Below are 18,802 nucleotides of genomic sequence, written 5' to 3'. Positions count from 1 at the left end.
CTATGGACACGCTGCTTCCCTCACATGTCCACATTCATTGTTGCCTTCATCAGTTAGTGACAGATCAGCTCCCTCCAACACAAGAAGATTATAAACATCAGTGTGTCTTTTTTCAGCTGCCATCATAACTGCTGTTTGTTTCTGTAACCCCCCACGTCTGTTGATGTCAAATGTTTTCAAGGACAGGAGGTGTTTCACTATAGACACGTTACCTCCCTCACATGCCAACATCAGACAGTCCCTGTTGTCCTTATCAGTAAGTGACAGGTCAGCTCCCTCAACCACAAGAAGATCATAAACATCATAGTGTCCTCTTTGAGCTGCCATCATAACTGCTGTTTGTTTAGACCACCTACCTCTTCTGTTGATGTCAAATGTTTTCAAGGACAGGAGGTGTTTCACTGTAGACGCGTTGCCTCTCTTACATGCCAGCATCAGGCAGTCACTGTTGTCTTCATCAGTAAGTGACAGGTCAGCTCCCCCCAACACAAGATCAAACATTTCACAGTGTCCTTTTTCAGCTGCCATCATAGCTGCTGTTTGTTTCCACAATGCTCTTCGTCTGTTGATGTCAAATGTGTTCAAGGTTAGGAGATGTTTCACTATAGACACATTACCTCCTTCACATGCCAACATCAGGCAGTCCCTGTTTTTTCTATCAGTAAGTGACAGATCAGCTCCCTCCAACACAAGAAGATTATAAACATCATAGTGCCCTCTTTCAGCCGCCATCATAACTGCTGTTTGTTTCTCTAACACCCCTCGTCTGTTGATGTCAAATGTTTTCAAGGACAGGAGGTGTTTCACTATAGACACGTCACCTCCCTCACATGCCAACATCAGGCAGTCCCTGTTGTATCTATCAGTGAGTGACAGATCAGCTCCCTCCAACACAAGAATATTATAAACATCAGACAGTCTTCTTTCAGCCGCCATCATAACTGCTGTTTGTTTCTCTAACACCCCTCGTCTGTTGATGTCACATGTTTTCAAGAACAGGAGGTGTTTCACTATAGACACGTCACCTCCCTCACATGCCAACATCAGGCAGTCCCTGTTGTATCTGTCAGTGAGTGACAGATCAGCTCCCTCCAACACAAGAAGATTATAAACATCAGAGTGTCCTCTTTCAGCTGCCATCAGGACTGCTGTTTGTTTAGACCGCCCCCCGCGTCTGTTGATGTCAAATGTTTTCAAGGACAGGAGGTGTTTCACTATAGACACGTTACCTCCCTCACATGCCAACATCAGGCAGTCACTCTGGTATCTATCAGTAAGTGACAGATCAGCTCCCTCCAACACAAGAAGATCATAAACACCATAGTCGCCTCTTTCAGCTGCCATCATAACTGCTGTTTCTTTCCGTGACCCCCCTCTTCTGTTGATGTCAAATGTTTTCAAGGACAGGAGGTGTTTCACTAGAGACAAGTAACCTCCCCCACATGCCAACATCAGGCAGTCCATGTCGTTTTTGTTAGTAAGTGACAGATCAGCTCCCTCCAACACAAGAAGATTATAAACATCAGAGTGTCCTCTTTCAGCTGCCATCAGGACTGCTGTTTGTTTAGACCGCCCCCCTCGTCTGTTGATGTCAAATGTTTTCAAGGACAGGAGGTGTTTCACTATAGACACGTTACCTCCCTCACATGCCAACATCAGGCAGTCACTCTGGTATCTATCAGTAAGTGACAGATCAGCTCCCTCCAACACAAGAAGATTATAAAAATCATACTGTCCTGTTTCAGCTGCCATCATAACTGCTGTTTGTTTAACTAACCCCCCTCTTCTGTTGATGTCAAATATTTTCAAGGACAGAAGGTGTTTCCCTATAGATACGTGACCTCCATCACATGCCAACATCAGGCAGTCCATGTTGTTACAACCAGAAATTGACAGATCAGCTCCTTCCAACACAAGAAGATTATAAACATCATAGTGTCCTCTTTCAGCTGCCATCAGGACTGCTGTTTGTTTAGACAGCCCCCCTCGTCTGTTGATGTCAAATGTTTTCAAGAACAAGAGGTGTTTCACTATAGACACGTTACCTCCCTCACATGCCAACATCAGGCAGTTCCTGTTGTATTCATCAGTTAGTGACAGATCAGCCTCCTTCAACACAAGAAGATTATAAACATCATAGTGTCCTCTTTCAGCTGCCATCATAACTGCTGTTTGTTTCCGTGACCCCCCTCTTCTGTTGATGTCAAATGTTTTCAAGGACAGGAGGTGTTTCACTATAGACACGTTACCTCCCTCACTTGCCAACATCAGGCAGTTCCTGTTGTATTCATCAGTTAGTGACAGATCAGCTCCCTCCAACACAAGAAGATTATAAACATCACACTGTCCTCCTTCAGCTGCCATCATTACTGCTGTTTTATTCCCCCATCCTCCTCGCATGTCTATGGTTATGTGTTCACATGTTAGCAGATACTCTACAACTGATACATGGCCGTTGATACATGCTATTTGGAAAGTGTTCACACTGAAAACATTCCTGAGAGTAAGATCTGCTTTGTGTGAAACAAGGAACTTGAGGATTTCAACCTGCCCTGACTCAGCACACACCATAGCAGGGGTGTTTCCCTTACCATCGTGGTCATTGATGAGGTGTTGAAACTTCTCAATGATAACATTTACTATATCTTTGCTTCCTGATTTACATGAAAGATGAAGACACGTGTAACGATCTTTGTCTGTCGCTGAAACATCAGCTCCTTCTTGGAGGAGGAAGTTGAACACACCTAACTGTCCTGCCTCAGCAGCAATCATCAGCAGAGTCTTCTCTCCCCTTGTCCTCCTGTCTACATCGTATTTCCTATGTTGTTTGAGTCTAGCAGCAATATGTTGCAGGTGCCTGAGATTGCCATGTTGTGTACATCCTATGATACTATCATAGAAGTTAGTGAGTACCGAATGTGAAAGACTTCCCTCTCTACTCATCAGAGACACCGAACATTCAAACAGTGAATGGTTAGTTGACAGTGAAACCCAATACAGAAAACATTCACCTGAGCTCTTATCTTTTCTGTGAACAACATCTGGCAAGTCTGCCATCATCTGTCTCAAGAAGTCGGAGACTAATTGAGCACTGCTGAATACAGGGTGACCTACTGTCCATCTGAAGCATCCCTCTCGGACACCCTCCACCAATCTGCTTATCACTAACGGGTGCAGACTTGAGGTGATGTAGATCATGTTTGTGACATCATCAGTGTATGTTGTCTGCTGGTGATCATCCTTGTTCAGCCTCACTCTTTCATATAAAAACTGTAGAGAACAATGTTCCAGTAAAAACACTTCATTGAGATTCCCCAAGGCACATGCCACAGCATCGTAGATGGATGGATGAGAGAAGAACGCTACATGATTCTCCACTGTACAGTAGGTGTCAGTAAAGTTGCGAATCTCCTTGCCAATGTCTGTCTGGGTGCAAAATGCTACCTCCTCCTTTAAAGCCAGGAACAGATCGGTGATATTCTTCTCTTTCTCCTTAAAGGAGACAAGGTTCAACTTTCCCCCGCAAAGGACGAGGAGAACTAGAGTTGCCGACCTGCTGCTGCCTTCACGGACAATGGTGTCAAGGTCACCTCTCAGGTAGGTCACAGGGTTCTTGAAGAAGTCAATTATGTTGTACATCTGGAAGGCTGGGTTTGTACAATACAGTTTACAGATCAAAGGAAAACCAAACAGGCTGTCTTGTACGTGAGTAATAATGTTCTTGTCATGAATGGAGATATCACACGTTTGACTTCTTTTCTTGAACGAATTCAGAATAGATTCCTTCTCCTCAATTGTCAAACCAGTCTTGGTCATGTCAACGACACTTTCAGGCTTGAAGAGACTGACCTTGAACTGGTGCATTTTTCCACGTCCTTCATTCCAGTTGTAGCTTCTGGATGTGAAAATAAAGTGGAGCTTGTGGACTTTGTTTTGCATCTCACCTGCTTGAGTCTCTTCTTGCTTATTGTTGACTGTGTGTGATTTCTTCCCATCTCCCTTCTTTTGGGCTGCTTGTTCCTGTTGGAATGAAGTGTATACCAAAGCATCAACCAGGGCTGTCAAGACTTTGTGAATTTTCTCCAAATTGGAAGGAACCGTCACAGAACCAAATATATCATCAAACACAACCAGCATGTCACATGTCCGTTGAATGATTGTATCTACATCAAACACTTCAATATTATCAACAAACACAACTTCATATTTTTTGTGGAGATATTTCTCACATATGTTGAGAGCAGTGCTTGTTTTCCCTTCTCCAGGAGCTCCAATAATTCCCACATGCTTGTGCCTTTTCAGAAGTTCTTCTGCTTTATGAAGAGTGTGAGTTTCCTCAAACACTTCATTCAGCTGCTTGATCCTGATGCCAAGCGACTCTGAAAACATGGACATCAAAGTATTACACCACATCATCACATAGATAAGTATTGATATATAAGTTGGGGCTAAATCAGAGCACATCAACACATAAGTACGAATACTGGAAAGTATTGCTTTTAAACCAAAAAAACTCATTTAGTATTATGTAACCATAAAATGTCAGTGAAGACAGTCAGCGTTTGCAAAAAGGTAGGCATGTCTCGCCCCACCAGTAGCACCCGCCAAACAATCTGGTGTGGTTTAGGCTTTAGTTGAAAAAATACAAAATTGGAAACTTTCTAATAAAACCAAGAATATTGTCATTTTGCAAAAGGAAATTAAAACATATTCCGAAACAGACAATGGTTTGCCCTCCTTTGAAAACATTTAATTGTCTAATATTTAATCTGTTCTATCAAAGACAAAAGATGGTTCAGTGGCATATGTTTATAAAAATTACTGTTTAATAGCACTCACCTTGTGATGCACAACCCCTATGTCCGTGATTTCCCACTGAAGTGTTATAGGAGTTGGACAGGTCATACTGGGATGCTGAACAACCTGGATCAGGGAAACAATGTTAGAGGAGTTGGATAGGTCATACTGGGATACTGAACAACCTGTATCAGGGAAACAACGATAGAGGAGTTGGACAGGTCATACTGGGATACTGAACAACCTGGAGCAGGAGGAAAACAACGTTCAAGGAGTTGGACAGGTCATACTGGGATACGGAACAACCTGGAGCAGGAAACAACGTTAGAGGAGTTGGATAGGTAACACTTGGTACCGAACAACCTGGAGGAGGAAAACAACATCACAGGAGTTGGACAGGTCACACTGGGGTACTGAACAACCTGGATCAGCGAAACAACATTAAAGGAGTTGGACAGGTCACACTGGGATAGTGAACAACCTGGAGCAGGAAAACAACGTTAGAGGAGTTGGACTGGGATACTGAACAACCTGGAGCAGGGAAACAACGTTACACGAGTTGGACAGGTTATACTGTGGTACTGAACAACCTGGATCTGGGAAACAACGTTAGAGGAGTTGGACAGGCCACTCTGTGATACTGAACAACCTGAAGCAGGGAAACAACGTTAGAGGAGTTGGACAGGTCACACTGGGATACACATCAACCTGGAGTTACTAGTCAAGTTAAAGTAGAATATTTCACTAACAGAAGCGAGGCCGAGTGTTTCTATTCATCATACAGGTAATATCTCTCTACCTTAGCTGTGATAAGAAAGCGATTTACCATTTCAATTATTAAGACATTTTGATTCAATCCAAATAGATGCAATAGAACGAAGTGATTCCACTTCCATCATATTCATTGGAGTTGTCGACATTTGACAGATTTAATAAATTGTGTATTAAATATAAATGTTCATTTATTTCCTGTGATGATAGCCTTTGGACAAAGTTTGTTGATACTCCATATGTTGAATTGTTGTAAATTACACAGACAAAAAGGCAGTGAGAAAACGGTGCTGTGCAACAGACTAAAAGTTTGTTTGACAATGGAGGAACACCCATGACATAACCTCACGTTGACAATATTAAGGTGAGCTAAACATTGAATAACCTCTGTGTGTTTACACACATAATGGTCCATGTGCATGTTCCAAGTGTGTGTGCATATTTGTGTGTTCCATTCCTTCGTGAAGATGGTCTTTAGTTCGCAGCATATGAAACCATGATGCCGTTATATTTAACGTGATGCATGTTTCAGGCTACTTAAAACATAGATGTTAAAATATCATATTTTTAGTTCTGGCTTTCATCTTATAAGTTACGTAATCTATAATGCTACTTGATAGATATTAACCTGATATACCAAATTGGCAGACTTCACTCATTGTAAACCTGTACTGAATCTAACCATGGGCTTCAGCATGACAAGGGGCTGCTCCAAACACATGGTCACCATGATGACAGGGGAAGACTCACCTATGTCGTTGTGTGTGGTTGTGGAAGTGGATTGTCTCCCCTGCTGTTTACGCCCCTCCGTCACAGCTAGAGCGTCTGTGAATGATCCGGCCACAGCGCCATCTAGCGTTGATGTCGGTGTGGATTGTCTCCCCTGCTGTTGGCTCACCTCTATCACAGCTTGGGCGTCTGTAGATGGTCCGGACACAGCGCTATCTAGCGTTGACATCGGTATGGATTCTCTCCCCTGCTTTTGACTCCCCTCTGTCACAGCTAGAGCGTCTGTGGATTGTCTCCCCTGCTTTTGACTCCCCTCTGTCATAGCTTGGGCGTCTGTGGATGGTCCAGCCACAGCGTCATCTAGTGTTGATGTTGGTGTAGATTGTCTCCCCTGCTTTTGACTCCCATCTGTCACAGCTAGAGCGCATGTGAATTGTCTCCCCTGCCGTTGACGCCCCTCTGTCACTGCTGGAGCGTCTGTGGATGGTCCAGCCACAGCGCCATCTAGTATTATTGATGGTGTGGATTGTCTCCCTTGTGGGCGTCTCCTCTCTGTCACAGCTCGAGTTTTTCTCAATGGTCCGTTTCCCATTCTTCACAAGATCATTTCAGATAAGTGTGGGCAACAGGTTCAAATGTCAACAAAGACAGCCACCCTACAAAAATCGTCAGAAGTGATATTCAAATAGTTTCTCCCAAAACACTGACGCTAAAACCCGATGCTAAAATACTATTGATTTGAAAATACGAAATGTCATCATGAGAACAAACGCGCATGCCTATTGTCAAAGTTTACGTTCTTCAGTATGTTGGAGTATATAACAGTATTAAACATGAACAACTTACAGAGAGACTGTCACTGTGTGCGGGCAGTCCACCCATCTGTACAACCAGGACGTCACCAGGGTTCTACTTTAGTTATCGTCTATTTTAGATCCGTGTAAACTCTCCTTCCGTCGTGGACAAATTCAAACCTCATGGTTTCACATTTACTTCCTTGTTTAGATAATGTGTTTATGACTTGTGAGATATTGCGGTGTCAGATATTTCCAACCAAGCGCCTATTAAAAAACACAATTTTATAGGTATTGTATTCTGACATCACACATGGTAACAGCAGCTGTTGCTGTGCATGTGCTTTCCAAACATTTTTTTACGAAAGATATATCGCCTGATAGGATGAAAGTGCATAAAGATACGAAGGATAAAAAGATATCTGAAGGCAGACACCTGGCCCTAAATTATTGCACGTTATTCGTAAACTGACCATGATACAATAGTAAGTTTACTTCTGTTTTGTAGGCCATCGGCCCATGTACACAGCTGTATATATGGCAATTAGGCGGCAGATGACAAATTTACATTTCAATGCTTCTTTAACTAACTTAGCACAATTGTTAAGAATTGACACATCATTAGAAGTCAGTAATTTATGAAATTTATAAATATTTGATGAAATATGTCACTTCGGTATGTACCTATTTCTCAGCAATACATATGCCTCGCAATCAAATATAAAATGGAGTTCATCTTTAATGCTTTTTTTATTACACATCCTACAAATTCGGTTAACAGTTATAGCTTCTTTACATCTGATATTACAACCCAACGGCAGTTCATATCTTCTTAATTGCCTAACATTGATGTATAGAACATAATATTCAACAGTCAGCAATGACTTAATAATCTTATAGTGTGCAAGTCGTTTTGAATCCTTCCTGATGAATCTAACTTCTTAATAAGTAGTGAGTGAGTTTGGTTTAACGCCGCTTTTAACAGTTTTCCAGTGATATCACGGCGTTAATAAGTAGGTAACATGGTCTTGGATAATGATCATCTGACATTCTTAACAATTTACACCAGTACTTTACATATATTTGGTAGTTATCTATATAAAGTCCATGTCTACCGCAGTCGGCTAAAGCTGCAGTACTCGATACTTGTTTACCAACACTGTACTGCAACATCTAAAACAGTACTGGACCATCTGGCCCTGCAGCTTTACCCTCCAGCTTTACCCTGCTTCAGATCTCTTATGGATAATTCGATCTCTTCCTGTGTAATATCACCATTATTATCATCAGTACAGAAATCACACAATTGTTCATTACGGTTTTTAATAACATCATCTACCTTCTCAAATAATATCCGAGTCCACAAGTAAATCAGTATGGTTTAAAATATTCTTAAAATAATCAAACCATTCTTCTTGGCAAATCTTGCTGGAAACAGGACTACAACTTGTCTTCTTTGTCAATGCACTTATCTTTTTCCAGAATGTTTTCTATCTCCACTATTGTCTACAAGTTCAAGAACACAAGTCTCTTAGTATTCTCATCTTTTCTTCCTGCATAAAGATCTGTAACTATTCCTTAATGTAGAATTTTAAGAATGAATCTCCTCATCACAAGTAACTCTTATCTAATATATTAAACTTTTTATCCTTCATATCCTCACAGTCTTTATCGTACTATTTTTCGCCAGATGTACGTTTTGATTTTCTAGCTCTAGAAAGTAATCCGCACAAAATAGAACCATTATGTACAGCATTTGTCAATGCTTCAACAGCTAAATCAACATTCAAAGACGATCAATGAATAAATCATAAATCATAATCAACCAAACTAGCTCCACCATCCTTAAAACAAGTAAATGATCCGTCCTTATCCCCAGCAAATCAACCAGATCCCTCCCGTATTCTTTATACACATCATCTCTGGTACTGCGGGACACGTCAAATGCGTCCGATACGTCTTCTATACATGTAATGAATCTGTTGTTGTCGTCGATAATAACATCCATCAAATTACCACACCGTTCATTGAAGAATAATTTCGCAGTCTGGATGTTCATTAAAACACAGCAGACAAACTTTTATCTATGTACTCTATACTCTTATGGATTTTTTGGTCTGTCATTACTGAAGTATGAAGGATGGATATATACAAAACCAATATGTAAATTACGTGTGTGATTAAATATACTCTTACCAACAAAGAGAAACATCATGTCTGTGAAACACGGCGCAGACCATGTAACAGTGAACACACCAGACACGCCTCCTCAGTAGTTATACTCTCTGTAGTTCGTGTAGACACTCTACTCGGGATATGGCTGAGATACTGCCGATGTGACGTAAAACTTTAACTCACTCACTCACTCTACTCGGGGAACATAGTCTCTATACCTTCCTTGGTGCTGTTGTTCCATATATCTACAAGACCAAAGATACTGTGATCAGTGCAAAATACTTGAAGCTGTCATTATTTATCTTATTTTTTTTAAACCGTTCAAGTTCTAACACATAATAGACAGGTCCTCGGTGTTGTCAGTTGCATTGGGATGCAAAGCCGGTGTAATGAAGTATTTGGAACCCCATAGTATTTGGACCTGAACCCATAATACTATGATACCCGGTACTTCTTTGATAAAAAATACATAGCAATTGGACCCCCATCCCAAAGTGCTATGGCTGTTCCTACAGTGATTATATCCCCATAGCATTTGGACCCCCATAGTAATTTGACCCCACTGTATTTGGACCCCAGCGCCATTTATACCAGCATAGTGGTTAAAACGCTCGGCACTGATCAAAGGTAATCCCAAGTTTGTATTCTGCCAAGGCGATGGAACTCTGTGAGTGGTAGGTATTCGTATTATATTATGCAATGGTAGGGTGCAATGTTACACTGTGATTTACAGCAGTGTCCTTCTTCGTTCTCCTGATATAAGGACTTGATTGCACATGTTATATTATCGTATCCGCGCCGACCCTCATCCTCGTATCCGCGTGTCTGGGCGGATACGATTATCACGATTGTCGATGATGGTTTGATGGCTCTGTTTGTAAAAGATACTGCCTAAATTCATTAATCGTGGGTTCGGATCTCCTATTGTAGATGCTTAATACCATTTGTTCCCTAGCATCACAGCGATTTCGTTAAAATAAAGACTGTCCACTTTTATGTAAAAGAGTGCTAGATAAAATAACACTTTGACCTTGTTAGAACACTAAAATGAGATCAGCTCTGTGCTTAAAAGGACAAATGTACAACCCTATGCGACCCAATTTGCACAAATAGTGTTTTAATTAAAGACAGGGAAATGTAAATATTGTTCCTGGGATATCAATTCAAGTAACTACAACTCCGTTTGCATCATATTTTATTGAATGCATACTTTTATTAACATTCGAGAACAATACATGTAATTCACAAACCATCGCCATCTCGGTCAATTTTTAAGGCTGTATTTAGCTGTGCAAATCTCGGAAATAATGGACATCCATGTAACCACAACACCGTTTGCATTTTTGTGATTGAATGCATATTTATATGAAAGAAATATGTTACACACAAACCATCTCTGCTCGGTCAATTTGAAATCTGTAGTTAGTTGTCCACACCTTCGACACATTTCTGATAGTGAAGTCAGCTATTAAGCTAAAAGGTTCAGTACTTTAATTTGAAGTTTTCTTCAAATGAATCCTGATCACACTCCTCACTGTCTTGCAGCTGTCAGGTAGGGATAACGCCCCAACCCATACCACCGCCTTACAGCAGTCAGGTAGAGAAAACACCCCCACCCACCTCACTGTCTTGCAGCAGTCAGGTAGGGAGGACACCACCACCCACCCCACTGTCTTGCAGCAGTCAGGTAGGGAGGACACCACCACCCACCCCACTGTCTTGCAGCAGTCAGGTAGGGAGGACACCACCACCCACCTCACTGTCTTGCAGCAGTCAGGTAGGGAGAACACCCCCATCCACCCCACTGTCTTGCAGCAGTCAGGTAGGGAGGACACCACCACCCACCCCACTGTCTTGCAGCAGTCAGGTAGGGAGGACACCACCACCCACCCCACTGTCTTGCAGCAGTCAGGTAGGGAGGACACCACCACCCACCCCACTGTCTTGCAGCAGTCAGGTAGGGAGGACACCACCACCCACCCCACTGTCTTGCAGCAGTCAGGTGGGGAGGACACCACCCACACTGTCTTGCAAGGACACCACCACCCATCCAACTGTCTTACAGCAGTCAGGTAGGGAGAACACCCTACCCACCCCACTGTCTTGCAGCAGTCAGGTAGGGAGAACACCCCCACCCACCTCACTGTCTTACAGCAGTCAGGTAGGGAGAACACCCCACCCACCCCACTGTCTTGCAGCAGTCAGGTAGGGAGAACACCCCCACCCACCCCACTGTCTTGCAGCAGTCAGGTAGGGAGAACACCCCCACCCACCTCACCGTCTTACAGCAGTCAGGTAGGGAGAACACCCTCACCCACCTCACTGTCTTGCAGCAGTCAGGTAGGGAGGACACCACCACCCACCTCACTGTCTTGCAGCAGTCAGGTAGGGAGGACACCACCCACACTGTCTTGCGAGGACACCACCACCCATCCCACTGTCTTACAGTAGTCAGGTAGGGAGAACACCCCACCCACCCCACTGTCTTGCAGCAGTCAGGTAGGGAGAACACCCCCACCCACCTCACTGTCTTACAGCAGTCAGGTAGGGAGAACACCCCACCCACCCCACTGTCTTGCAGCAGTCAGGTAGGGAGAACACCCCCACCCACCCCACTGTCTTGCAGCAGTCAGGTAGGGAGAACACCCCCACCCACCTCACCGTCTTACAGCAGTCAGGTAGGGAGAACACCTTCACCCACCTCACTGTCTTGCAGCAGTCAGGTAGGGAGGACACCACCACCCACCTCACTGTCTTACAACAGTCAGGTAGGGAGAACACCTCAACCCACCTCACTGTCTTGCAGCAGTCAGGTAGGGAGGACACCACCACCCACCTCACTGTCTTACAGCAGTCAGGTAGGGAGAACACCTCAACCCACCTCACTGTCTTGCAGCAGTCAGGTAGGGAGAACACCCTCACCCACCTCACTGTCTTGCAGCAGTCAGGTAGGGAGGACACCACCACCCACCTCACTGTCTTACAGCAGTCAGGTAGGGAGAACACCCTCACCCACCTCACTGTCTTGCAGCAGTCAGGTAGGGAGGACACCACCACCCACCCCACTGTCTTGCAGCAGTCAGGTAGGGAGAACACCCCCATCCACCCCACTGTCTTGCAGCAGTCAGGTAGGGAGGACACCACCACCCACCCCACTGTCTTGCAGCAGTCAGGTAGGGAGGACACCCCAACCCACCTCACTGTCTTGCAGCAGTCAGGTAGGGAGGACACCACCCACACTGTCTTGCGAGGACACCACCACCCATCCCACTGTCTTACAGTAGTCAGGTAGGGAGAACACCCCACCCACCCCACTGTCTTGCAGCAGTCAGGTAGGGAGAACACCCCCACCCACCTCACTGTCTTACAGCAGTCAGGTAGGGAGAACACCCCACCCACCCCACTGTCTTGCAGCAGTCAGGTAGGGAGAACACCCCCACCCACCTCACCGTCTTACAGCAGTCAGGTAGGGAGAACACCCTCACCCACCTCACTGTCTTGCAGCAGTCAGGTAGGGAGGACACCACCACCCACCCCACTGTCTTACAGCAGTCAGGTAGGGAGAACACCCTCACCCACCTCACTGTCTTGCAGCAGTCAGGTAGGGAGGACACCACCACCCACCCCACTGTCTTGCAGCAGTCAGGTAGGGAGAACACCCCCATCCACCCCACTGTCTTGCAGCAGTCAGGTAGGGAGGACACCACCACCCACCCCACTGTCTTGCAGCAGTCAGGTAGGGAGGACACCCCAACCCACCTCACTGTCTTGCAGCAGTCAGGTAGGGAGGACACCACCCACACTGTCTTGCGAGGACACCACCACCCATCCCACTGTCTTACAGTAGTCAGGTAGGGAGAACACCCCACCCACCCCACTGTCTTGCAGCAGTCAGGTAGGGAGAACACCCCCACCCACCTCACTGTCTTACAGCAGTCAGGTAGGGAGAACACCCCACCCACCCCACTGTCTTGCAGCAGTCAGGTAGGGAGAACACCCCCACCCACCTCACCGTCTTACAGCAGTCAGGTAGGGAGAACACCCTCACCCACCTCACTGTCTTGCAGCAGTCAGGTAGGGAGGACACCACCACCCACCTCACTGTCTTACAGCAGTCAGGTAGGGAGAACACCCCCACCCACCTCACTGTCTTACAGCAGTCAGGTGGGGAGAACACCCCCACCCACCTCACTGTCTTACAGCAGTCAGGTAGGGAGGACACCACCCCCACCGTCTTACAGCAGTCAGGTAGGGAGGACACCCCCACTTGCTATAAACAGTGAGGTTCACTTGTCAGTAACAGAGAATGAATAGCGTTCAAAGTGGAGGAACCCGGTTCATTTTTTCTGAACATGAAAATGAGCATGTTAATCAGGCTCACTTGTAAATAGTTGGTGTATCTTGTACACTCATCTTCCCGAGTGGAGGACTCTGACTGGTCAATAGGAGGGTCATCGAAGGGACATAGCTGGTGGCGATATAATCAAGACCATCAATTCCAGCCTTGTTCGGCAATGGTGGAAACTGGACTTTTAACTCCCTTGTCTCATTAAGGTGGGTACACTCAATTTCTGACATAACCGAGTTGGCATGCAAGTCATCTTGCATCTATGAGAGCATCTGTGAATGTGGTCCAGTATGATGACAAATCACCTATTTCAGGAGAAGGAATCCAGTACTTTTGTTTGTGTGTCTGTTGTTTAACGCCGCACTCAGCAATATGCCAGCTATATGATGGCAGTCTGTAAATAATCGAGTCTGGGCCAGACAATCCAGTGTTTGGCATCATGAGCATCGATCCACGCAATTGGGATCGATGACATGCATCAACCAAGTCAACGAGCCTGACCACCCGATCCAGTTAGTCGTCTCTTATGAAAAGCGTAGTCACCTTTTACGGCAAGCATGGGTTGCTGAAGACCTTTTCTACCTCTGAACTTCACGGGTCGAATCCAGTAAAAAAAACAACTGATTCTCACACGCTGCCAGTCCTTCACACAGCAAGTGAAAGTTCCTTTAATCCTGCTATTCGGTGAATGGACTGACTACCCAAGGATGTCATCGAATATCGCAAAATCAACGCATCAATAACATATTTATGTTGATACTGTGCAGATAAAAATGTGTGAATATTGATATTAAATAAAATATTAACTGTCACAGAAGCATTTACATTTATTTAGATTACCATGGTTAAGATGGACAGTGAGAAGGCAGAAACTCAAATTAAACATTTGGTCAACATAGCTTACATACAAAATATTTAATATTATCATGAATCAATATATTGTGATACCATCAAGCCAAAAAAATCAATCCTAAAATGTTCAAGTTCAAAACTGGTTGCTTGTCTTTGAGCATGTTGAGGCACGTGGCCTACAGCAGAGATCGTCCTCATGAGAAATTGTGGAACTGTATTCTAAAGGTGCTCCGAGAAAAGAGGCCTAATGGGTGTTTGGATACAACTGTGAAGTGACATGTGTGCGGACTGTACAAAAATAGGTTATTTATCCCCGGTTAGTTTGAATTGTTATAAAAAACATTATTTCGTACCTTTTCTGCATACATGTTTACATTCAATAAATCTGACATTTTATCTAAATTCTGCAATTATTACATTAACAGTTATCGTCCAAATGTTTGATGCCATGTATCTCTGTAATAAAAATGTATTGAAGCTCGTTTATTGCATTTTCGTGTTTCTATTATACTGTAGTTTAAAATACGATAAGATGAAATTGTGATCTTTCACTCGTCATGCTCATAGGCTCCCTTATCTCATGGTTGGTCACAAATATTGACTGAACTGAAGATTGTGAACTTTTGTGTTCCAAATTGTGATTTTTCACCAATGAGGTCCCTTATCTCATGGTTGGTCAAAAATATTGACGGATTAATCATGTTAAAACTACAAGCTTAAAAAGTGATGGAGGTAGGGATGTATTTTGGGGATAATCACATTCATCAAGTTGACTAGAATTGTGAAGTACAACAATGTAAGTCAAAATGTCTACCTGAGCAGTTGTAGCCCTCCAGCAGTCCATCAAGGAGCCCTTTCGTAGCGTGCTTGTACACCTCCGCGTTGGTCGTACATGGACCAAACACAAAGTCAAAGGCAAACTTCAAATCTTTATTCGGGGGCACGGGTGGCCCAGTCGTCTAAGGCGCCGCGATTCGCTGTGCAGAGTTGCGTCCCTTGGACACGCCAGAAACCTATGATTGTGGGTTCGAATCCCGGTTCGCCCCAATTATGTTTCTAGGTTTGTCAGCATCATACCCGTGCTCGTGGGTTTCACCGAGGTGGTAAACGTCTGAGACCTGCATCACTTCGGGCTTTCCTCCCACATTAAGCTGACACGCCGTGATATAACTGGAATACTGTTAAACGGCGTTAAACCCAACTCACTCACTCACTCAAATCTTTATTCCGACGTTTCCGGATGTCTCTCGGTTGTCTGCGGAATCCGCGGACAGGTGAGTTGCTCTCCTTCGGGTCAAAGGCCAACACATGTTCATTCATGTCCCTAACAACAACTTCAAATGGACCAACCTTCTCTGCAGTATTTGATGGCCTAATTCTGACAACAACTTTGCCATTGCTGGACTTTGTAGCGTTACCATGGTTACTTTCTGATCCCGCCATACTTCGGTCACTCCAAGGCTGACCCACTGTCATCTTCTAATGTGTCCTCTATGGTTGCAATCTAAAATGGACACTGATGAATACACACATCTCCTATATCCCATTAACGACCATGGGTACACAGACTATACATCAGGGTGCTGTTGTACAAAACAACCTTAGCATTACGACTGTTGTAAGTCTGTGTTAAGGTATTGGAGTTACGATCACCTTAGCGCTAAGATCGCTTTGAACATCGGCACCCAGGGTTGTATCTAGGATTCTTAACTAAGTGCCCCTGGCAGGCAAACAAGTGAATAAGACCAGTTATGGGTGTCTGTCGTTTCATCCATCAATCAGGACCACTGTTCATATGGTCATCGAATCATTCCAGGCTCCAACTCCAAGGTAATTATCAAAACGAACAGTACAGTACACCAACACAATACTTGACAGGACCCTCATATTGCCTGCAAGGACCCTTAAAATTAATCATTGGGGGTCCAGGGCCCCACTTTTGAAAGTTAAGTCTCTGAAAAGGATATATTTTACAGAAAAAAACAGTTGTTATATTATAGTTGTAAGACATAATAAAAAGAAGCCCAAAAACTTTCTTCAGTTTCAAATACTCCAGTATTCATGGTATCCTAGACTTGCCAATAATAATAGACTTGTATGGGCTGTATTGGATATATTTGTTTCAGGGTCTGGATGACAGACTATAACTATAAGCCAAGGAAAACCCTGTGTAAATGTACATGTACTTTTATCAGTAAAGTCTACTGGGAACTTTTATAACAGACTTGGACTACAGACTAAAGCCACAGCAAAGGATATTCTTCTAGCTGTTAATAAACATAACACATAGAATGATAGATCTTAAAATTGGACTTAAAGTTAAATGCTTTGGATTGCACAAGGAGTTATAATTCAACTAAATACTATGTAGTTTTAGAATTATCTGCCTGACAATCAGGAAGGTTAAGGAAAATTTCCTGAAGCCTGACAGAAAAGTAACTAGCCATGGCAGGCAGGCAGTTATGGTTATTTCGGACACTGATTGTGTAGGTATATGAGTATTGGTGAAAATACCAGAACTTAATTGCTCACACAATAGCTGCTATTCGCTTGGTAGAGTATGTACAGTCACAGATGTGATCGTCAAGTTCTGCTTGATGGGTTCACATACAGAATAAATGAATAAACAGTAAAGGAAGTGTGTAGATGCGGTAAGGGAAAGAGTATTACAGTGGGTGGCTGTCTACGAGATGTGTCTGCTGTATACAACCATCAACTTGAAAAGTTAGATAAAGATCGATGCATTTCTACTCCTGCTTTTGATACCGGGTGGCACACCAAATATAAATGTTATCACCTTACACCTATCAGCTGTTGTTGGATATTTCATTATCATAACATAGGGGACCTAGCTGATGGTTAGACATTGCATAAATTATTGTAATCACATATATAATCCTTCCCTAATCCTAAAAAAAAGCGCAGGCCTGATGGAATCAAGCCAACAGGGAGGAGCCTTGTCATGGGCACTCAATTCTGGCAAAAACAATGAAAGTTTTTTTAAAGCGTATTGACTTTTTGTAGGATAATTATTGTAAATGTGACATATATCATGACTAGGCTAGTAAGCATGGGTAAAACTTCCGCCCGTATTCCCCTTAAAATTATATATGATAAAAAGGATTGGGCGGAAATGCATACATATTTTGGAGGGTGATACGGGCGGAAGTACATCCGATGACCACAAATATCATGACCACAGTTCTTGTATCACAAAATGTACCATGTAGCCTATACACATACGGATGACTCGAGTCACTTATAGGCCTGCATCGTGTCAACTGAATCACGATTTCGTGAATTTGGCTTATCATTTTCATTGTTATGAACGATCACGATTGTTTTCACAATCACGTGATGGCAAGATATACTTCATACAAAGTCGCTAACAACAGGTATACAACATTCAATAACTTACATCATGTATGGTAAACACGTCAACATTTCAGTTTGAAATCCCCACTTTCAATAAAAGAAGCCATTTCATTGGTCGAAAAAATCAGCGCCATCTGTTTGGCATTTTGGAAAACCCAAGAGTTGCGTCCCGTTGATTTCTCTTTGATCCAATACTGTTCAAGTCTTCGCCATGAAGAGTTCTGTTGTGTGGGTTACGACTTCATATCTGGTAGAACCTAGTTCAGTTGAAGTTCATGGTCCATGGTATATATAAAAAAATGTAGGTCAAATGTGTCTAAGAACAGAAATTGTGGTGGTAGCTACACTGCGTGGTCCCAATGTCCTGTCAGTGATAATAGAAGTCTACCTCTTCAGTTGCCTACAGCTAATAGGAAATATATTTCAGTGCACAGCAGAAATGCATGCATGTAAAACTATACTTTTTTCAATATCGATTTTTCTGCATTTCAAAGGTGTTTGAGAATGCAAAACGTACTGGGAAACTCCCCTATACGTTCACGAGCATCGATCAACGCAATTGGTATCGCTGACATCAACCAAGTCAGCGAGCCTGACCACCCGATCCCGTTAGTCGCCTTTTACGGCAAGCATGGGTTGCTGAATACCTATTCTACCCCGGATCTTCACGGGTCACACTTATTAGCCCTCCAAGGTCAGTTGAAGTTCATGGTTCGTGGTATATAAGAAATAAATGTAGGTCAAATGTGTCTAAGAACAGAATGTGTGGTGGTAGCTACACTGCGTGGTCTCAATGTCCTGTCAGTGATAATAGAAGTCGACCTCTCTAGTTGCCTACAGCTAATAGGAAATATATTTCAGTGCACAGCAGAAATGCATGCATGTAAAACTATATTTTTTTAAATATCGATTTTTCTGCATGTCAAAGGTGTTTAAGAATTGGACTCCCCCTACACGTTCA

The 18,802-nt window shown here is 43.5% G+C and overlaps 1 protein-coding gene across 1 annotated transcript; it reads right to left on the bottom strand.

Moving 5' to 3' along the window:
* Positions 1-6,889, bottom strand: LOC139466989 (serine/threonine-protein phosphatase 6 regulatory ankyrin repeat subunit B-like). Its single transcript, XM_071248699.1, has 3 exons — positions 6,319-6,889; positions 4,840-4,923; positions 1-4,379 (listed from the first exon to the last, which is right to left on the bottom strand). Exons 1-3 carry the CDS (start codon positions 6,887-6,889, stop codon positions 1-3), a joined length of 5,034 nt encoding a protein of 1,677 aa, XP_071104800.1.
* Positions 6,890-18,802: the final 11,913 nt, after the last annotated feature.

The sequence above is a fragment of the Haliotis cracherodii genome, unplaced genomic scaffold (genome assembly GCF_022045235.1).
Source record: "Haliotis cracherodii isolate W230 unplaced genomic scaffold, xgHalCrac1.p SCAF_19, whole genome shotgun sequence".
Classification (NCBI taxonomy): Eukaryota; Metazoa; Mollusca; class Gastropoda; order Lepetellida; family Haliotidae; genus Haliotis; species Haliotis cracherodii.
This window is presented reverse-complemented; position numbering and strand designations above follow the sequence as displayed.